General features: G+C 37.7%; 1 protein-coding gene across 2 annotated transcripts in view; it reads right to left on the reverse strand.

The window, feature by feature from the left end:
• Positions 1 to 5,038: 5,038 nt before the first annotated feature.
• Positions 5,039 to 23,131, reverse strand: part of LOC140511743 (UDP-glucuronosyltransferase 2A2-like) — a 144,748-nt gene continuing 126,655 nt past the window's right edge. For both annotated transcript variants that reach the window (XM_072620925.1, XM_072620923.1), the window contains exons 2-6: positions 22,880 to 23,028; positions 17,791 to 17,922; positions 11,449 to 11,536; positions 9,375 to 9,594; positions 5,039 to 7,515 (exon numbers count right to left, since the gene is read on the reverse strand). In XM_072620925.1, coding sequence (XP_072477026.1) covers positions 7,236 to 7,515; positions 9,375 to 9,594; positions 11,449 to 11,536; positions 17,791 to 17,922; positions 22,880 to 23,028 — 869 coding nt within the window. In that variant the 3' untranslated portion in view covers positions 5,039 to 7,235. The remainder of the gene's footprint in view (positions 7,516 to 9,374; positions 9,595 to 11,448; positions 11,537 to 17,790; positions 17,923 to 22,879; positions 23,029 to 23,131) is intronic.

The following is a 23,131-nucleotide window of genomic DNA, read 5'->3' on the forward strand; positions in this document are numbered from 1 at the left end:
CCCCTCCATGGAAAAGTCTTTTACTTGCCTCTTTTATGAGAGATAATTTGCCCCATTCCATTTCTCCCTTTCTCCTCCCAATATATTCCTCTCACCCCTTACTTTCATTTTTTTAGTTAAGATCTCATCCTATTCAGCTCACCCTATGCTCTGTGTGTGTGTGTGTGTGTATGTGTGTGTGTGTATGTGTGTGTAATCCCAGCAACTACCCAGATACTGAAAAAAGTTTCAAGAGTTACATATATTGTCTTTCCATGTAGGAATGTAAACAGTGCAACTTTAGTAAGTCCCTTATGATTTCTCTTTCCTGTTTACATTTTCATGCTCCTCTTGATTCTTGTGTTTGGAAGCCAAATTTTCTTTTCAGCTCTGGTCTTTTCATCAAGAATGCTTGAAAGTCCTCTATTTCATTGAATGACTTTTCTTTCCCCCTGAAGTATTATACTCAGTTTTTTTGGGTAGGTGATTCTTGGTTTTAGTCCTAGTTCCTTTGACTTCTGGAATATCATATTCCACACCCTTTGATCCCTTAATGTAGAAACTGCTAGATCTTGTGTTATTCTGATTGTATTTCCACAGTACTCGAATTGTTTCTTCCTAGCTGCTTGCAATATTTTCTCCTTGACCTGAGAACTCTGGAATCTGGCTACAATGTTCCTAGGAGTTTCTCTTTTTGGATCTCATTCAGGAGGTGATTGGTAGATTCTTTCAGTATCTGTTTTGCTCCCTGGTTCTAGAATATCAAGGTAGTTTTCCTTGATAATTTCATGAAAGATGGTATCTAGGCTCTTTTTTTTGATCATGGCTTTCAGGTAGTCCCATAATTTTTATTTTTTATTTTTTTAGTTTTAAAATATAATATTATATATGTTTTATTTTTAATTTTGTTAAATATTTCTTTTTTTATTATTATATTTTATTTTTTTTATTTAACTTTTAACATTCATTTTCACAAAATTTTGGGTTCCAAATTTTCTCCCCTTTTGTCCCCTCCCCCCACCCCAAAACACCGAGCATTCTAATTGCCCCTATTACCAATCTGCCCTCCCTTCTAACATCCCTCCCTTCCCTTATCCTCATCTTCTCTTTTGTCCTGTAGGGCCAAATAACTTTCTATACCCCATTACCTGTATTTCGTGTTTACTAGTAGCAAGAACAGTACTCAACAGTTGTTCCTAAAACTTTGAGTTCCAACTTTTTTTCATCCCTCCCTCCCCACCCCTTCCCTTTGGAAGGCAAGCAATTCAATATAGGCCATATCTGTGTAGTTTTGCAAATGACTTCCATAACAGTCGTGTTGTGTAAGACTAACTATATTTCCCTCCATCCTATCCTGTCCCCCATTACTTCTATTCTCTCTTTTGATCCTGTCCCTCCCCAAGAGTGTTGACCTCAAATTGCTCCTTTCTTCCCATGCCCTCCCTTCCATCATCCCCCCCACCCTGCTTATCCCCTTATGCCCCACTTTCCTGTATTGTAAGATAGGTTTTCCTGTATTGTAAGATAGATGAGCATGCATTTTATTCCTTCCTTTTATTCCTTCTACACTCATCATGTGATGAGAGTAAACTTCATATTTTTCTCTCACCTCCCCTCTTTATCCCTCCACTAAAAAGTCTTTTGCTTGCCTCTTTTATGAGAGATAATTTGCCCCATTCCATTTCTCCCTTTCTCCTCCCAATATATTTCTCTCTCACTGCTTGATTTCATTTTTTGAAGATATGATCCCATCCTCTTCAGTTCACTCTGTGCACTCTGTCTCTGTATGTGTGTGTGTGTGTGCATGTGTGTGTGTGTGTAATCCCACCCAGTACCCAGATACTGAAAAGTTTCAAGAGCTACAAATATTGTCTTTCCATGTAGGAATGTAAACAGTTCAACTTTAGTAAGTCCCTTATGACTTTTCTTTGCTGTTTACGTTTTCATGCTTCTCTTCATTCTTGTGTTTGGAAGTCAAATTTTCTTTTCAGCTCTGGTCTTTTCATCAAGAATGCTTGAAATTCCTCTATTTCATTGAAAGACCAATTTTTCTCCTGAAGTATTATACTCAGTTTTTTGGGGTAGGTGATTCTTGGTTTTAATCCTAGTTCCTTTGACTTCTGGAATATCATATTCCACACCCTTCGATCCCTTAATGTAGAAGCTGCTAGATCTTGTGTTACCCTGATTGTATTTCCACAATACTTGAATTGTTTCTTTCTAGCTGCTTGCAATATTTTCTCCTTGACCTGGGAACTCTGGAATTTGGCCACAACGTTCCTAGGAGTTTCTCTTTTTGGATCTCTTTCAGGCAGTGATCAGTGGATTCTTTCAACACTTATTTTGCCCTCTGATGTAGAATCTCAGGGCAGTTTTCCTTGATAATTTCATGAAAAGTGATGTCTAGGCTCTTTTTTTGATCATGGCTTTCAGGTAGTCCCATAATTTTTAAATTGTCTCTCCTGGATCTATTTTCCAGGTCAGTTTTTCCCATGAGATATTTTACATTATCTTCCACTTTTTCATTTTTTGGGGTTTTTTTTTTTTGTGATTTTTTGGTTTCTCATAAAGTCATTAGCCTCCAACTGTTCCATTCTAATTTTTAAAGATCTATTTTCTTCAGTGAGCTTTTGGACCTCCTTTTTCATTTGGCTAATTCTGCTTTTGAAAGCATTCTTCTCCTCATTGGCTTTTTGAACCTCTTTTGCCAATTGAGTTAGCCTATTTTTCAAGGTGTTATTTTCTTCAGCATTTTTTTGGGTCTCCTTTTGCAAGTTGTTGACCTGTTTTCATGATTTTCTTGCATCTCTCTCATTTCTCTTCCCAATTTTTTCTCCACCTTTTTTACTTGATTTTCAAAATCCTTTTTGAGCTCTTCCATGGCCTGAGACCATTGAATATTTATTTTGGATGTTTGGGATACAGAAGACTTGACTTTTATGTCTTTCCCTGATGGTAAGCATTGTTCTTCCTTATCTGAAAGGATGGGAGAAGATATCTGTTCACCAAGAAAGTAACCTTCTATAGTCTTATTCCCTCCCCCCCCCCGACCTTTTTTTTGGCATTTTCCCAACCAGTTACTTGACTTTTGGATCCTTTGTCAAGAGTAGGGTATACTCTCGGGGTCTGTAAGATCTCAGTTCCTACAAGATGGTACAGTCCAGCATGTACACTGGTCCGGGAGCAAGTAGAAATTTTTGTGCTCAGAATCCGAGTAATAGAGTTTCCTCTTCACAACCACCTTGCCTCCAGTTCCTCCAAGACAGCACTGGGGGCTGAGATTCAGATAAGCTGCAGGGGCAGAGCCCCCATTCAGTGTGAGAAAAAGATCACCTGCTGAAATCCCTCAGGATTATTAGATGGGGGCAGGGCCTCTACACAGGGCTGAGGTAAGAATCAGCAACTCAGTACCCCTAGAGGTTTTACGATCCAACAATGATGTGGGCTGCTGTAGGAGCTGCTGTGGAAGCTTCTGCTGTCTGCCCAACGTGGATGCTGCTGCTACTGTCTGAGGCCAGAGCTCTGGGAAGTCCCTTCTCCCGTCTTGGCCAGCTGAAAAAACCCTGTCACTGACCTTTGGCACTGGTAGGTTGAGGGATCTGCGAACTGCTGCTACTGCGACCAGGGATTCTGCCCCCATGGCCTGCTCATGTCCTCCTCCCAGAGCCACACCACGTGGACAAGGCTGGACTGGGCTCCGCTCCACTTCCGGTGTGACAGATGTTTCCTGTCAGCCTTCCAAGTCACCCTGGGCTGGAAATCTCCTCCACTCTGTTGTTCTGTGGCTTCTGCTGCTCTAGAATTTGATGAGAATCTTTCTTTACAGGTATTTTATGGGCTGTTGGGGCAGAGTTAGCATATGTGCATCTTTCCACTCTGCCATCGTGGCTCTGCCCCCCTGGCACTGTTCAATGTGGCGGTTTTTGAAAGGATGAAAAGATTTGAAAGATCCATGGTGAATGGGATAGTGGCTGGGTTAGGGAGGTGTAAAAGAATTATCTTGTCATAAGAGAGATCAAATTTGATCTATGTCAAACATCTTTGACATCTATATATGTCAAACCATTGTGATCATGGAAGTGCTCAGTACCATGGTGTTTTCTGGGATGAATCTATTTTTCACTGCTTTTAGGTAGAACTCCATTAGCAAAGTAGGCAGATATCTAGGCCATTGACTGTTATTGTCCCCATGAATTTTAGGATTCTCTACTCCCCAATATAAAACAAATATTCTTTAAAAAATGTACATACCATAACAATAATTTTTTTTAGAAAAAATCTTTAGAAAGTGAATTACAATGCTTATTTGCATATTAACCTAAAATCAACAAACAAGGGGTTTGCAGTAATATATTTCTATTTTCACTTAAGTTCAAGAAGTAACATTAATAATGTCATAATCATATTAACTCTAAGTATGCTTTTAAAAAATGAATTTCAGTTATGTAGGGATTTGCAGTTTTTAATCAAGCCAGTAGAGGGTGCTTATCCTCCAAAAATGTATCATGTGTAGACCTTAAACTCCTACTAGATAGAAATACATATTACAACGGTAAGAATTCCAACAGCTCTCTCTCTCTCTCTGTCTCTCTCTCTCTCTCTCTCTCTCTCTCTCTCGAGCTGTTGGAATACACTTTTCTACCAAAACTTCCAAACATATAAACTTGATCAACCTAATTAGCACACTGATAGACAATTTATGGAGCATTATGTAAATATCAATAAGTAGAAAGTAGAAAGTTTAAGACTCAGAAAAATACTTGGTTAGGTATGATCTGCATGATGTTTAGAAATCTACAATGAAATAAAATGCCTTGGACCATGTTCAACTTTAACTCTTAAAATAAGAAGAAAATACAAAAGATTTAACTTAGCTACAAACACTATCAAAGGATTAAACTGGAACTGCAGCAGACCTCATTATTGTTAAGAAACAAGATTTACAAAGCACTCTGTTTTAGATAAGACAGTAAAAGCTTAAATTCTAGAGAACTAAATTCATTGCTTCCCCACAGGGTTTTATTACTTTGATAATGGTCTAAGAATTGATCAATACAAATGATTTTAAAAAAATACGTAGTACTCATAAGATTTTTATTTTGTTATTATTTTGCTTTATACTACTAGTGAACAACAACTTTTTCTCTTGTATTCCTTTATAGTTTACTCTAAGATATTCCCAATTTTCCCATTAGCATTTTGGAGATAATCTCTTTTCTTGAGAAAAGAAAAATTATTCTGTGTAATTCTTATAAGACATAGGAGTAATTTTACTTTGCTCTAAATTTAGGTATTACTAGTCACTATGAAATGTAAATCCTTTAGCAATCCTTTTCTAACAGATACTACCATCACCACCTATTACTCTAAGAGCATCCTATGACCTTAGATCATTTGATTGGTAATTGGTTTGACTGGATACTCTTTAGAAACAGAGAAGCTTTAGATTTGTTTTTTAATTGAAGCCCAGAACTACTTACTCCTAAATTATTTTCCTGAAATGCAGGGCCTTGGAAATCCTAATTAACTGAATTTTTTTTCAGTGAATCTTAGTTTTTTATTCTACTGAGTTTGGTGTGTAAGTCCAATCCATCTGATGACTGAGGGAATGCACTGAGGTATTCAGCATCATTAGTTCCCTGATCTTGTGCCTATCAGGTGGGTGAGGTTGAAAAGAAGAGAATGGGAGAAGATATCAGGGAAGGGAAATCTTAAATAGTTTATAATTAAGTGCAATTATGCTCATTTTCCAGTCACCTATACTTGAGAGTCTCCAGGTCACTTTTCAGAAAAGATCTGTAAGGTGCCTAAGTGGGAGTATGCCTTCTTTTCAGGTAGATGAACCAAAGCATATTTTCTGCTTTGAATGAGATGAAAATTCTGCTACTTCTTTGGAAAGAAGATAATAATGAGCTTTGAATAGGGGAATATTGAACCATAAGGTTGATGCACATATCAAGGATACTTATGGCCACATGTGAATAGCAACTTGGTTAGTAGAAAATGGGCATGAGCAAATTTGAGTTTTCAAAGCTAAGGCAAATACTACAAGGAAATGTTTGATGGCAAAAGGAGGTCAATGTTCTGTCGTGTTCTGACTTGGTATAAATTCCTCACAATCACAAAGCTTGTACAAAACACCCAGAAAATATCTGCAGCATTCTGGGTATTCTCAAACCAAATAAATACCAAATATATGGTGAGTACACAATTCTGGTCTTATTTCCACTGGTAAAGGTGGAGATTCAGTAGTATATTGTAAAGAGAACAGCCCTTTGGGTCTAAAAATGGAGTTAAGACCTTTTGATCATTTACTCTAATGTCATGGAATAAGGTAAACATTTTAAGTAGACTTTGAGGAATTATTATTAAAGTTACTCTTCAGTAAGTTTCAACTATGAGCAACTTTGTATCTGCACAGCCCTGATCCAGCTATGTCTTGGATACTTACCGAATCAAAGTGTCAGCATTGAATTCTGGGTCTTTGGACCACTTCGAGTTTTAGGGCTGCTTTCTCATTTTGCAAACGAGGAAACTGTTTGAACACCAGAGATATGAAGTCTCATGGTCACTCAGTAAAGTTCGTAGTAGAGCTCATGTATCTGAGTTACCAGTCCTAGAGCATCAAGCTATGGTTAGAAACGATTTGGGTCAAGTTTGTCCTCATAGAACAAGGTTAAAGGTGCTTGAATGACTTTTGGAAATTATATTCTAAGGTGTGAAATAACAGTTGTGGAAGTGGAAAGGACAGATAGAAGATCAAAAGAAAACAGTCAGGCAACCAAGATCAAGGGGAATACTGAGGAATAAGTCCATTTGAATTTTGTTTTTTTCTCCTGCACCTCAATGTTATTTTCCAATGACTTTGGTATTGTAGTTTTCCCAGTCTACCTGGGAAAAACTTTAATATCACAAACTAGGTAATGAAAAAAAAATCTCTCCAAGTGCTTCTTTGGGTGTGTCTCTTATCATATTATAATTGCTACTCTGATTATTTGTGTACGTGTCTTATCTTTCTAAATTGACTGTAAACTCATTAAGGATGAAAACTCTCTTACTTACCTTTCCATCTCTTCAGGACTTATCTACAATGCATCATGCAAAATAATAGTTATAGAAATATTATTGAATAGGGAAAATGAGGACTTTGTTTCAACCTCATACCAGCTAGACTACATTACACTAAGGTGGAGATCTTCCAGGCTCCTTTCTCACCTCTTCAATACCCCATCCTTAGCCTTAGGTATCAGAGGAAATTACGCCCTCTTTTGTTTCTTTTCTGTTTTACCCAGCTTCCCACAGCAAAATAAGCAGCATTTAATGACTATCAAGAAAACAGTTGCCACACAGGCAAGTAGGAAACCAATCACATCCAGGGAGTGGTACTGGTACCAGGTGAGGTCATGAGCAGCAGGTCTAAGGTGCTTAGCACCTTTGTGACGCATCACAAACTCGATCCAGAAGACAGCTCGGTCTAGGGGTTTCACAGGTTGTTCATGGTGAATTCTTGATAATCTCATAGCATTCTCTTTGTATCTGAAATGGAAACACATATACAAAGCAGAAGAGAGTAAGTCACTTTTTCCCTCTTAGAATATCTACAAAGTGGTCAGATGGCAGATATTCCTATTAGGAGCTGGTCAAGGACACGGAGCATCTTTCTAATCCAGCCACATAGTTATCCTTCATTAAAGATAAACAAGGGAGATGAACTATGAACCATATGACTTAGTGTCTGAAACTGAAAGAATTTATTCATCTCTTCTCCTTCATCAAATGTTGCAAGACAGAAAATAGAATTCTTGTTATTTATTGATGAAGTTTTTTCCCCCCATAGGGCATCTGTTTTATGAATCATATGTGAAAAATCATCATGAGCATGGAACTGGTCAATTTCCATTTCTAATCATATGGGAACCGTTATGAAGTTTAAGAGGACCAGACAACAGAGGTATAGCTTCAGTCCTGCACTAGTATCAACATAATATCAAAAGACTTAATAGAAGTCTTCCATTGGGTTTAGTAGATCATCTCCAGATGATGTGTATGGAAAGATGTGAATAGTAGGGTGAGAAGCCCTCAAGGTGAGTTTCACTTGTGAAGGGATGATAAAGTCATGGCTTGACTGAAATACTTAAGCAGCTATTACATTTGGAAATATTTGTTCCAAAGAGTAGTTTTAAAAATTTATGACCCACTAATATTTTCGTTAATTCAATTTAAAACACTCATTAAGGGACTACTATGTGTAATATTCTATAAACATCTTATAGAGATTCAGTAGCATGTTGTAGATGGAAATAGGTGGCCAAAGATGATAGCTGCTTTACAGATATCATATTATCTTACCGAAAATAAACTCTTTTAAACCAAACACAGCAGAGCACACCTGTCTGTAGTCCCTGCTGTTGGAGAGGCTTAGGGTGGTGGATCATTTGAGTTTGGGAATTCTGAGCTACAAAAAGATTTAAGACAATCTGAATTAAGTATTTGAGTAAATTGTGCCCTCTTTTGTTTCTTTCCTGTTTTACCCAACTTTTGGCAGCAAAACAGGCAGCATTTAGCAACTACCAAGACAATAGTTGCTAAGTAAGCAAGAAGGAAGCCAATCATATCCAAAGAGTAAGATGATGAGTGTCATGTCTAGGGTGCTTAGCATCTTTGTGATGCATCCATAACTTAATCCAGAAGACAGCTCAGTCTAAATGGATTAGTAAGCATCAATATCATAAGTCCTTGGTAATAGGAGGCCACTAAGCTGTTTAAGAAGGGAAGAACTGGACAAGGGCAGAAATAGATTGTGTCAAAGCTTCATGATAATTAGCAATGGGATTGGTCCTTGAGTGGCCACTATTGTTCTAGCCTGAGCAAGACAGTGAGACAGTCTCAAAAAAGGAAAATAGAAACAGAGAGAAAGAAGAGAAACATAAGAAAAAAAGTAAATGCTCTGAAAATGTGACATTTAGTTAACAGGATTGTAGCATCATATATTTAGGGTCCCCTCCAAATCTTAGAGGCCGTCTATTCCAACCTCCTAAGAGAAAGTGAAATGATTTGTCCTAATGTTACACAGTGGCTCAGTCACTTTAGTCAGATTCTACTTTTTGTGACTCATTTGTTGTTTTCTTGGCAAAGATACTGGAGTGGTTTGCCATTTCTTTCTCCAGCTCATTTTACAGATGAGGAAACTGAGGCAAATGGGGTGAAGTTACTTGTCCAAGGTCACACAGCTAGTAAAGGTCTGAGGCCAGATATGAACTCATGATTTTAAGTCTGGCATGCTACAAGGATTCAAACTGGTCCTTTGACTCCAAATGTTTGTTTCACTATACCAATTCCTAGTACTGGTAGATAAGGTTATCACTGGTAAGAAAGCAGTGAATTATAATACTCACGAGGGGTTGTTGATGACTGTCTTCAAAGCATTAAGCATATCTGCAGTTGTCATTGTATGAAAGTCTACTTCAACAGCTGCTCCCTTAGCCTTCATGTGAGCGATGTTATCAGGCTGATCACCAAACATGGGCACACCTATCATGGGAACTCCATGATAGATAGCTTCGTAGATTCCATTGGCTCCACCATGAGTGATAAAAGCCTTGGTTTTGGGGTGACCTAGGATAGAAATGGAAGGAAAGGGGATCAATTTAATTGTTATGATGGATTTAGAAGACAGAACAAGGAATGGACACTACAAGTCATTGAGGCAGTGATATTTATCTAACTGGTATAAAAATGGGAGCACTTGGATCTTTGAATGTGTTAGGAAAGAACATGAGATAATGTCTAATGCTGATCTATGACTACACTTACAATTGGTAGGCAAAGGAACTGAAGGTGGAACACAAAACATCTTACATTGCATCTTTTAATGAATGGTTAAAGAATGTGCACAGAGAGAGCCAGAGAAGAGAGGCCTCTTTTTCAGGAGAGCCTCTGAAAAATTGCACCTCCTTTTCATGGATTTGCCTGATAGACTATTTCTGTGGCAACCCACTCTCCTCTATTTCTCTGAATACAACAAGAACACACAAAGCAGGTCCCTTTGAACTTCCTCTCACTTTATTCAACTTAATCCTTAGTTGTCATTTCTAACCTAAGTAAGTAGCTAGGTTGAAACTTTACCAGATCTGTTTCCTCTCTTTTTGTTGTGAACCTCTCATAATTTTTTCCCCATTCCCTCACAACTGGAGATGATGAGATTGTTGAAAGAATCTATAGACTTAATCCTTTGTGTAATTTTTCTAGAAGGAATTGAACCTCTCATTACAGAAGTTCTTAATATTTTTTTGTGTGTGTTATGGATACTTTTGACAGTAGAGTCAAACCTATGGCCTCCTCATCAGAATAGTGTTTTTAAAACATAGAATATCAGAAGATTACAAAGGAAACCAGTTATATTTAATTACAGGTATTAAATATCTAAAAAAACAAGTTCAAGTCCTTTAACTCTTTACCCAAATGTTCTCCCATTTTGATCTGTCCATAAGATCACAGACTTAGAACTAGAAGGCGTCTCAGAACTCACGTAGTCCAACTGTCTCTTATTTTACACATGAAGAGGATGAAGCCACCAGAACTTAAATAATTTATGAAGGTCAAAATCTAGTTCATAGGAAGTCAGGATTTGAACCTAGATCCCTTAACCCCAAATCCAACATATTTCTACTGTACTATGTTACCTTTAGTGTAGTAGAGGCTGAGACTAGCAACACACCTACTGATGGTTTAATAATTCAGTAAAGTCTAGTAGCTACCATTATCTAAGTTATCTGCTTTCAGAAAGACTGGAATCTTTTGGGGACCTTTCCTCCCTTAGTTAGTAAGAGAAAGGAGCATCTGGGAAAGGCTAGTTGAATTTCATAACTCCTTGTACTTAATTTGCAATCTTCTGTCAGCCTGATCAATTATTTCAGTTCTTTTAAAGTGCCTTAGGCTTTTTAGGTTGTCACTGATAACTTTGATCAAGAATGAATATATAACTCAATTCTTTCAGGTTTTTTTTTCATAATATCTTAAGTCAATGCACTGTCCTTCAATTAAATTACATACAATATCAGACCTATGATTTCTTAGGTGTAAAAGTTTGTTCCACTAAAACAGGTAGTGATCTTGTTTATTGCTTAGTTATAGAGTTGCTTAAGGCTCATAGTATTCAGCCATTAGTCCAGAGACACAAAATTAATAAGTGTCAGAGACCAAATTTGAACCTAGGTCTCCCAAATTCTAAGTCTCTTCACTATACATTAACTTTTCTCTCAAGGTCTCCTATTAATTGGAAATATTTCATAAAATAAACCACTGAATTTCTTGGTATGGAGAATTTTCATCAATACTTCACTTGGAAAACTGTTCCAGCACTGACAATGAGGTTCGTAGAGCAGATGGACATCTCCCTCCCCCAACAATGGAAGAGAACCAAGAAGAGAAGATTTAATTAATTTCATTATTTCTACTCCATAGTCTCACCAAGAAGATCATTCTGAGGAATCCAGTCATAGGTTCTGGTATTTGGACCTAATGTGTCTGGCTTCTTTCCTTCATATCGCCATAGAACCTTTCAAAAAAAAAAAAAGGAATGAAATTGCAGTGTGAGCTGAATCATAAAATTCTAAGACTAGGAGGACCTTTAATGAGAATCTAGACCAACCTTATTGTTTTATAACTGAAGAAAATTAGACCCCAGAGAAAGAAGGTGACGAGCACTTTTAAAGCACTAGCTACCAATGCTACTCTCTATCTATCCTTTTTAAAGAACTTTCATAAACATCCTATTAAGAAGGTCATTATTGTCATTCATTCCCATTCCCATTTAATAGAGGAGAAAACTGTAATAACTCAGACAGGGTAGGGAACCAACATAGAATTTAAGGCATCTTCCCTGAGTCAATTGACAGAATTGGATTAGAATAGACAGGACAAATATTAAATTTACAAAAAAAGTGTATTCTGTGGTCCATCCTAGCTCTCAACTTTAAAATTCAGCATTGCTAGGAAATGGATTTGCTTTAATGTTTGTTGAGAAAAGCTTACTTATAATCACTTTCTTCAGAAAATATTTTGTTGACCATGTCCCATTCAGCAAGCATGTTATGTATGTGCAAAACATCATTTAGGTGCTGTTGAATGCAAAGAAAAGATAGCGTCTTGCCCCAAGGAGCCTACAGAAATCTACTGGTGCATGCGATACATATCTAAATAAGCAACAAAAGAAAAGACAAACAAACAAGGAATTAGAGAGAGAAGATAAATGAACACATTACTACTATGAGAGATCAGGGAAGGCTTCACAGAAGAGGTAGTTCCTGAACTGAGCCTTGAAAGAAAATAAGGATTCTGAAAGGAAATGATGAAAAGGCACAGGAGATGGCTAAAGTTGTGAAGTAGCAAGACAATTCCAGGATCAGGGAAAAGCTAGAAATTCAGTTTGGAATTTAGCATTTAGCACCTTCCGGTAGAAAAGTAGATTGGAACTAAATCATCGAGAGCTTTAAATGCCAGGCTGAAGAGTTGGTATTTTATCTTAGAGGCAATAAGGAGCCAGTGAAGAATTTTGAGCAGCAGAGTAGCATGATCAGAAATGTGCTTCAGGAAGATTATTAGGGTAGGGGATTATGAATTGAAGAGAGATAATCTGAAAACAAGAAAAATAGAGCCATACCATGTGGTGCAATGGAAAGAATATTGAACTTGAGCTAGTCAAATACTAGCTCAGACTCTAACTGTGTGACTGGGCATGTCTGAGTCATTTTATTCTTCTGTGAAATGAGGCTAATACTTGCACTCTCTACTGCAGTGGGAAATACTGGAATGAAATTCATTCTTTGCAGAAAGATAAGATAACTTTATTCAGAATTAGATTTTGACTGAAATTTCAGGATTCTTTTTACAATGTCAAAAGGAATCACAAAGTTCTAGAATCTCAGATTTAGAAGAGACCTCATGGCAATTTAATCCAATTTAGTCTGTCTTCTCTCCAATTTACCTGACAATGGTCAGCCCATCTTTGCTTGAAGAACTTTGGTTCTTCAACCTACCATCCTCCAAAACAACTCCAATTTTGGATAGCTCTAATTGCTAAAGAAACAAAAGATGTTTTTTATTTTAAACATCCATTTGTCTTTTTGTATCTTAGTCCTGTCCTCTGACATCAGACAGAATGAAGGTATAGCTGTGTCATAAGAATGTAGAATTTTAGATCTAGAAAGAATCTTAGCGATAATTTAGTCTAATCCTCTCATTTTACAGATAAAGAAAATGAAGCCCCAATTCTTCAGATCACTCCCTTACTAAGTGGCAAAATGTCAGTTTAAATCTAGGTAATCTGAGTTTGAATCCATGGCTCTTTCCTACCACACTGCCTCCTTCCTGCTATTTCTGCCTACCATATTACTTTCAGGGACTGAGCTTGAATAGAGGGAACTGAGAAGGAAATGTCAGGTAGAAGGTATTTGACACTGGAGAAAGTAGTCTATTCATCAATTCTCCACTCAGCTAAATTCTATTACAATGGAAATCTAAAAGATAAGAAATTCCTAGTGGTCAATATTAAGTAATTCTGGGAAAGTAAGCTGGACCCAAATTGTGGATAGCTATAAAGACTGAGTCTGAGTCTGGAGAGGCTGTATTTTACTTTAGAGATAATAGGGAGCTAGTATTTTGAGCAGGAGACATTCTATGACACCAAAAATATTGGGATAACTCCTTTGAGATTGTTATCATAGAAGGTATGCTCATCTGTCTTGTTCATTACCCCAAATAGTCATAGATCCCTGGAATGTTAGAGCTGGAGGGGGTCTTCATTTTACAGATGAAAATACTGAGTCAACAGGTTCATTCTATTGATCAGGCTGTTTTTCTTTTAGGATATATCCAGTTTACTTTTTCAAATTCATGTTTCTATTTTAAGGTCTAAGAAGCTTTAATAAATAAATAGATAGATAGATAGAAATAGAGATACAGAGACAGATTTAGAATGTGAGATATAGTTGATGTGTTGAATGGTTTTGCTGAGCTACTTTTTCTTTTCTAATCATCGTTGCAAGGCACAGATCACTGAGAAGGGGAGGAGAAGTAATATAATTGGGAATAAAATGACATAAAATCAAAGGATGTCAATAAAATAATTATGAACAGAACACCTGGGCCATCTTGATCAGAGCAGGATAATATTCAGCACCAAATGATTTTTCATTCCATTGTTGTCTTAGAAAGACTTGGAAGTTAAAACACTAATAGAAGTGATGATGATTGATTCTAACACCTTAAATTTGCAGGAAATAAAAAAATAATTTTTTTACATTGCCCCCATAATCTTTTCCCTCTGCCTTCCACAAAGCCATTTCTTATCAAAAATAATTTCTTAAGAAGAAAGAAAAGGGGAAAAAATCAACAAAATCAATTAAAACATTGAAAAAAAATTTGATGTTATATGCAATACTCCTTGGGATAAGTGACTTGCCCAGGGTCATAGGGCTAGTACATGTCTGGGGTCCTGACGCCACTGTGCCTCCCAGTTGCCTAGAGTTAAACAGCATACATTAGAGAAAAGACTTCAACTCTAGTTATACTGAGTCCAAGTCTTAGGAGCCACTCCAATAGCTCTCTAGTTTCCCTTCCTCTGTATATAGAGTTTTACAGTATGTTTTCACATACACTAGTATCTGTAGTTATGTATAATGAATTTTAATATGGTAGGGTATAAAAATTAGGGAAAATGATCCTTTACTTTTCAGTTTCACTTCATACAGTCCTTTAACTGTAAAACTCACTAAGTTCTAACAAGCTAAATGCTTATTGCTAAGGGAGGAGAGATACCCAAAACTCACTGAGGAAAAGAAAAAAAGCTTGAAACCAACAACAACCCCAAATCCACTTGAGTCAATACAATAATGACAAAATAAACTAATGTATTCAGTATTTTTTCCAGTGAAACAATGCTTTGTTGCATGCCAACAGGTATTAGTAGGAAAGTAGAAAAATGCTCACCAGCATCACTCAAGTCTTTCCCTAAGTTGATTCTCGTACAAATTAGGGTCACTGTGAGTGTTAATAGGAAATTCCAAGGCTTCACAGTTTCTTTGCAGTTTTGCTGAGAGTCGGGGACTTGAAATTTTCTGACCATAATTCTAATGATAGTCAATCTAAGGAGGTACCTCATCACCCTTTTTGCTCTCCTGGTCCCCTTCCAACTCTATCTGCCATCTCCCTTCACCCTCTTTCCTGCCACTTAAACCTCTCCCCATTCACCTGTACTTCTCCATCCTTCTTATTCATGATCTTAATTTCTTCTTCCCTGCTATCCCCTCCCCTTCTACCATATTGGTATTAGAATCAAAGGACCTGGGTTCAAATTCTCACTCAGTTACTCATTTCCTCGGTAATCTTGAGCTAGCCTTGTCATCTCTTTCATTTTCTGTTTCTTCATCTGTAAGATGAAATGTCTGACTACATAAGGCCCATCTCTAAGGTTTCTTCCAACTCTAAGTCTGTGACCTCTGATCTTTCCTTTGTTCTCCTTGAACCCTCAGGCTCTCCCCTTCTTCTCTGGTTTCCTCCCTCCTCTGTCCAGACTCTTCCATCATCTTCTGGCCTCCTCCAGTCTCTCTCCATTCATTTGGTCTCCTCACTACTTTTTGTTCTTCTCCAGGATTCTCTGATCTGCTTCTCTTTCCTTTTCATTGTTCTTCCTTCTCCTCACTCCCCTCTTCTTTCTCTGCTCCTCATGTCTGCTCTGTTGTTCCACATTCCACTTATATTCCCTGCCACCCCCATTGCTCTTTCCAGTGAGATTCTAGTCACCAACCCTTGAGATTTCTTTTCCATCTTCATAGGCTTGGACCTCTCTGTGCCTTTATGTGCACTAATAGCCATGCCCAATTTCTGGATTCTCCATTCACCCTTGGCATCAGGGGACAGCAATCTGGTAGTTATGTGACACTGAGTTTCCAGTTCTCCCTAATCTCGGTGCCCTCCTTCTGAGATTATCTATAATTTGTTTTATTTATTCATGTAGCAGCTAGGTGGCACAGTGGATACAACACTGGGCTTGGAATCAGGAAGACTCACTTACCTGGGTTCAAATTTGTCCTCAGACACTTACTAGCTGTGGGACCCTTGACAAGTCATCTAACCCTCTTTGCCTCAGTTCCTTATCGGTAAAATGAGCTGGAGAAGGAAAGGACAAATTACTCCAATAACCTTGCAAAGAAAACCCCACAATGGGATTAGAAAGAGTCAGACACAACAACAAAAATATATACATGCATCACATGTGAATGTGTATATGTACATACCATATATGTACACATATACTATACATGTGTGTCTATGATATATACATATATACATGACATATATGTGTATATGAATGTACGTATGTATATGTCATGTGTGTGAGTTGCCCCAGCTATTGATATGATCTGGCTACTCAAGTTCTAACCCTTTATACAGGATAAAGATGCAGCAGGGGAATAGTGCCAGCTTTGGATACAAAGAACCTGTCTTCAGGTAGGAGTTCTGCAGCCTGCTACTTGTTTGGTCTTGGACAAGAAATGTAACTTCTCCAAGTCTAAGTTACCTCATGTGTAAAATGAAAAGATTGAACCAGATAACTTTTAAGGTTCCCTCTAACTCAGAATCTATGTATCCTTTCACTTGCTGCTTATGTATGTGCTCTCCTCACATATTCACTAGACCTTCTCTGTGTGTTTGCTCTGCCATATGTATTTCCCTGTTCATTTCACTTCCCTTTGTAGGTCCCATTCCCTACCAGGGATATGGTAATCTGTGGGATTCTCTGTAGAGAAAACATTCTTGTCACTTATCTTTCTATGCTATTTAACTATTTTATTTTGCAAGTCACTTAGCCCAGGGCATGGCACATAAACTCAGGTACTATTTTTCACCATCACCTGCTCTTTGTTGGCATTATGACTAGATTATACCTGCTGGGTTGTCAGCTAAGAAAACCTTCTAGCATTAGGTTATTATTTTAAAATTCCGACTTTAGTGAATGACACTTAGCCAGCTAGTTTGCTAGGGAAAGTCCTAAGGGGATTTTTGAGTCTGTCTTTAAAACTTACTTTTCTCTGTTCCTTCCTCTCCTCAGTCAGTCAGCAGTTAAGTTGTCCACGTTCCTACTATGTGTCAAGCACTCTGCTAAGGACAGAAAGGAAGGCAAAAAGTCCCCTGATCCTGCTCAAGTAACTCATAGTCTATTGGGAAACACAACATTCAAACAACTATGTACAAACCAGATTATACATGCACATACAGAAGATCAATAAGCATTGTGCATTTATTATATGACATATGGAATTATTATAAAGAGAATAAATACAAAAAATTAAAATGCAGTCAGGAAGTGAAGTATTTGGGGACAATACAGAAAGTAGTACTTCAGTTGTGTCTGGAAGGAAGACAAGACACTTGGTGAGGAGGGAGCGGGGAGTCAGTGAATGCTAGGTTTGAAGGACAGCCGATGGAAAGGAACAGAAACAGAACCTGGAATCTTATATGTTAGGAGCAGAGAAAAGACCAATTTGGCTGGATTGTAGTGGGATAGAGGTAGATTGTGAAGGGCTTTAAAAGCTAAACAAATTGAGGCAGCTATGTGGCATAATGGACAGAACATTGGTCCTCTGAGTTCAAAGCTGACCTTAGACACTTGCTAGCTGTGTGACCCTGGGCAAGTCACTTAACCCCAATTGCTTCCCCAAATTTTTAAATAGAAAATCTTGCTAAGAAGACCCTCTTTCTAAATTTCAAATAGACCAAGGTAGCAGAAGAAGTTTGTCTTCTTTTTCTCACCTTCTGTGGAATCTGGGCAAGAGCTGCAGCTATCAGGTTACCCTTTTCCTCAGTTAGGTTTTTGATCATTGACCCAAGAGAAAATACCACAATGCCATGTTCCCCAGAGCTCTGGACAAATTTTTCCATTTCCTGTAAAGAAAACCTTTGTCATCTATCAGATGGAGAACAACAGCATACAAAAAATCATTCACTTCAATCCAATCAAGCTAACAAACATTTCTGAAGTCACAAGTCTGTGTTAAGCATACTCTGTGTGTTTACCTCTGAAGTCCTCTTCTGATGCCTTATGGGTACGCTCTGCATACTCAGACTATGCTAGCTTGCTGAAAGGGCTTCAGTTAAGGGCTTCATGAGGTCATTCACATACCAATCTAGCTGTGTTTGCAGAAGTTCATTATCAGAGTTGGCTACCTTTGATTACTGACAATTATTGGTGGTCACAGCAATTCAATCAAAGACTCCGTACTGAAGTGTAGAGAAGCTGTTTGCCAACGGGAGCATAGACAGCTCTTGTGAAGGATTGATGAACTACAGTGAGAAGCCCTGTGTGAGGCTCTAGAGCTGTAAAGCATGGAAACTCAGAGTTGGAAGGGACTTCAGAGTTCAGTATGGACCTGAATAGGAATCCTATCACATAAGTCAAGTGGTTATCCATTCTCTTTTCTCTAAGAAGGAAGTTGATAGAGCAGTGGACCTGGAGTCTGGAAGTCCTGAATTCAAATCTAGCTTCATATACTTCTTAGCTGTGTGACCCTGAGCAAGTCACTTAGCCTCTGCTGTGCTTCAGTCTCCTAATATTTAAAATGGAGATAACAATAGCATCTACTTCTCAGGTTTGTTTTGAGGATAAAATTATAGTATTTATGAAATGTTATGTAAATACTTGCTATTCAAAGTCAATGACCCCTGCTCTTCAGGAGTCTAAAATCTCACTGGGGAGATAAGACAGATCCCAAAAGTCAGATAAAAAGTTAAATATATAAGTACAAAGTAGGGTTATAAACAAAGAGCTATCAGAAATCTAAAAAGGGAGAAATTATTTCTGGTCAGAAGGAATAGGAAGGTCTTCATGAGGAGGTAAAACTTGAAATGGATCTTGAAATAAACATATGTCCACACAACAAAGCCACACAGTAACTGACTCACTACTAAAACTGTGACCTTTAAAGAACAATCACGGTAGAATTAAAAACAAGCTGGGGCTACAGAGGAGAGGATTTAACCTAGGGTCTATGAACTTGTGTTTTAAAATATATTTTGATAACTCTCTATATAGAGAAAGCGAGACTAGTTCTCCCTATCTTGCTCAGACTAAAAGTAAAATGGTTGTTAATAGGTCAATCACACTGCTGATGGGTGCAGGAACATTGACATTTTCTGTTTCTAACTTGGACCAATTTGCCATTAGGCAGCCTGGTGGCTCCCCTATATTGGTATAAGACTTGCTATGGACACCAAGAATTCTTGAACTCAGATGACCCCCTAGACTTCAGCTTTCCCTGTAGCAGAAACTACTGGCATGTGCTACAATACCCAACTAATAACTGCATTTCAATAAAATTGGTTTATTTCCTAGTCTATGTATTTTATTTTATGTATTTATGTATTTTATTATTTAAAAACATTATTCTGAGAGGGAATCCATTGGTTTCACGAGGGTGTCAAAAGGATTCACAACACCAAAAAAGGTTAATAACTCCTGCTATACTGCACTTTTGTGAAAAGAACTGCAAACTAAAGGGGGGTACCCATCATTTGGGGAATGACTGAAGAAATTATGGTATGTGTGTGTGTAAACATATATGTATACACACATATATGTATAATGGAATATTACTGATATATTAGACAAGATGTAGAGGGTTATTTCAGAGAAACTGGGAAGATCTCTAAGAACTGATGGAGAAAAAAGTGAGTCAGAAAAGCAATTTACGCTATAACAACAACCTTGTAAAGACAAGGCATTCTGATCAAAGCAATGACCATTCAGGATTCCAGAGGACAAGTGACCAGACATACTACCAACCTCCTGCCATAGATATGATGGACTCTGGGTATTAATTGAAAAATATAGTTTTTGAACATTGTTGAAGTGAGGGATTCGTTTTTCCCAACTATGCTTATTTATTACAAGGGATTTGGTTTTCTTTCCTTTTTTATATAAAGGAGTGAGGGAGTGGAAGTGGGAGAGAATACAGATTTTTGTTCATTTAAAAATATATTGAAAAAAATGTAAGAACTCCTATAGAGGAGGGAGATCGAAGTTCATTTGTGGCCCATAAAATTAATCTTGTTTTATAGTTTCACTGCATGCAATCCTTATATATGCAGAGTGACCAGGAGTTAAAAGTCACTGGGGATTAGGATATTAACTTTCTGTTTGCTCTCTCTGGTTTGCATTACTTTTAAGATAATTTACCTCTGAGTATATTCTATGCATACCCATTCTATATAGAACATATAGTCCTACCTCAGGCAAGGACAAAAAGCCAGTTTTATAGGTTCCTGGGGTGAGTAGCAGAGTCCAAGGAGCTAGACTGTTGTCAGGCTCATGGTAGAGAGTCTTCAAGATTATGAAGATTTCTCATAGGTGGAGTTCAAAACTAGTTATAGTGATTTTCATTTCAGCATGGCAGAGTAAAATCAACATAGCATGAACAGCCACTTAAAGAATTCAGACTTCAGCTTAAGATCTGCCTTTGATATTTCCTAATCATGTTACCCTGGGTAAATCATTTACTTCATCATCTCATCCCATGCAGAAACAACCTTCTATTTTATATATTTGTTCTGTGCTTTTAAAAAGTTTATAGATCATTCTTCTTGGATGAGAAAAGAGGGGCAAAATTAAAACTAAGCCATCTTCTATTCTCTTTGGTCAGCCCTCATTGTCCTTTCCACTTCAAGCAGTAAGGAGTCCTATCTCTTTTTTGTTAACTCTTAGAATTCTGGTCATTTCAACTCATTCTGAGATTCAGCCCTTCTGATATTGTTCTTATATGGCTATGCTGTCCTTTTATACTTATCCTATTATCCTGTTACCTGCTTCCTCCTCCCCACCTCTTGCACATGTCTTTAAAAAAATCTAAGTTGTTTCATACACGTGCTGCTTTGAATGATTTCCCCTTTTCCTTGATTTCTCACTGTCTCTCACCCACCAATATTCAATTAGTTGCTGGGTCTCATCAATTCTGCCTTCACAACATGTTTTCCATCTGTCTCTTTCTCTCCTCCTCACCACTCTAGTTTAGGTCCTTATCACCTCCTACCTTTATTGCAACTGTTGTTCCCTTTTCCACTCTCTCTCTTTGGTTACTAATCAATTTTTGACAAAACAGAGGCTTGACTATGTCATTCCTCTGTTTAAAAACTGACTTCCTAGTTTCTCTAAAATAAAATGAAAATTTTGTATTTTGATATTCAAAGTCTTTCACAATCTGGCCTCAATCTTCTGTTCCAGTCTTCCTTTCTCTCTTTCATGTGCTTTATAATCTAGCAACTATAAATAAAGTGCAAGAGAAAGTGGTCTAAAACTTAAAGAGCATCTGTGGTTACAGTTCCTGCAAATCCTTTGGATTTCTGGAGCCCTTTTGATGTTTCCCTTAGAAATGTCTTCTTTGTTTTTCTTCTGAGTTTTTCAAAGAACCTTGAATCTCTGTAAAGTCTTTCCTTGACTCCTAATGTAGACACTGACATCCCTTGTTCTGGAGACTGTGCCAAGTCACTGAATGGAAATCCAAAAATCCTTGGGACCCTCTGAGGCTCCCACAGCACTTCTCTAGCCAAAAATGGTCAGGAGGAGATCTCTGTATGGCAAGGTATTCTCTGTCTCTTCAAGAGATTACGCCTCAGATGTGGCTCTTCCTCCTCTCTACTACCACCCACATCTTGGCCTCTGAACTGGTTTGCTATTTTACAGAAGAAACATATGGTGTGACCAAGTCTCTGAGGCAATCAAAACTGGTGCTGTAGTGGGTAGAACAAGGGACCTGAAGCCAGGAAGACTTAAGTTCAAATCCACCCTCAGACATTTACTATGTGACTTTGGACCAATCACTTAAACACTGTCTGCCTCAGTTTCCTCATCTATAAAATGGGGATGGTGATAGCACCTGCCTTCCAAGGATACTGAGAAAATCAAATGAGATAATGTTTGTTAAGCCCTTAGCATAGATCCTGGCACCTAGTATGTGCTATATAAATGCCAGGGTTGATTGTTGTTTTTGTTACTGTTGTTTTTACAAAGGAGGTGGTTAGGTCGTGTTCATACTTTAAACATACCTGATAAATGGGTCAGAGCATAGCACCTTCTTGTTTAGTTTAATTGAGGAGAATTTAAATATATCACAGCATGACTTCTCATTACAGTTTAAATGAGGATGGATGCTTTGACTGATTTATTAAGGCAAAGCTTGACTGTTACACTAATTTTATTATTTTTTTAAAAACATCATCATTTTGATATAAGTTTTCCCTACGCCAAAATCCTTTAAAAACTCCCTTGTTATGAAAAGAGCAATCAAAAATTCATGTCTGTCCACATTAGCCACATCTAGAATCCAAAACCTTCCTTTCTTTATTAAAAGGGAGGAATTAAATTTTCATTTTCATTGTCTCCATAACTGTAATGCATACAAATAGAAAGAAAATCAGAAATCTATGTCTGAAGGTATACAGTGAGGTAGTGAGAAATGAAGAACTAGACCAGGGGTCCCTGGAGTTCCAGCTCAGTACCACTGCCCTTGAGGCATCTGATGGTATATAGACAGAGTGTTGGGTTTAGAGTCACAAAGTCCAGAGTTCAAAGTTGACCTCACAGACTTGTTAGCTTAGTGACCCTGGGCAAGTCACTTTTCCTCTCCCATGTTAGTTTCCTATACTGTAAAATAGGAATAATACTAGCGCCCACCTTCCAGAGTTGTGAGGATAAAGGGAGATATTATTTGTAAATCACTTAGCACAATGTCTGGCACATAGTGGGGACTTCATGAATGTTTGTTATCTTTCTCCCTTTCTTGCCTGTGTGCACAGAAAACAGAACATCTTTGTAGGAGATTAAATTTGGAAAACCACAAGATAGGTTTACCTCAGGAAGAGGCTTGGCAGGCTTACAGTGGAGTCCTCCAACAAACTCAAAATTTGGCAAGTACGGATGGGGAAATTGAAGATCCCAGTATGTCCGAATCAGCCATATGTCAGCTTTTCCCATAGTTTCACATAATGTAGTGGGCCTTCCTAAGGGAAAAAAGAAAAAAGGAGTTAGCTCTGTCATGGATGGCTCAAACCTCTAGGCCAGGGATTCTTAACCTTGTGTGTGTGTCATGAATACCTTTGGCAG

This window comes from Notamacropus eugenii, chromosome 6 (genome assembly GCF_028372415.1).
Source record: "Notamacropus eugenii isolate mMacEug1 chromosome 6, mMacEug1.pri_v2, whole genome shotgun sequence".
In the NCBI taxonomy this organism is placed as follows: domain Eukaryota; kingdom Metazoa; phylum Chordata; class Mammalia; order Diprotodontia; family Macropodidae; genus Notamacropus; species Notamacropus eugenii.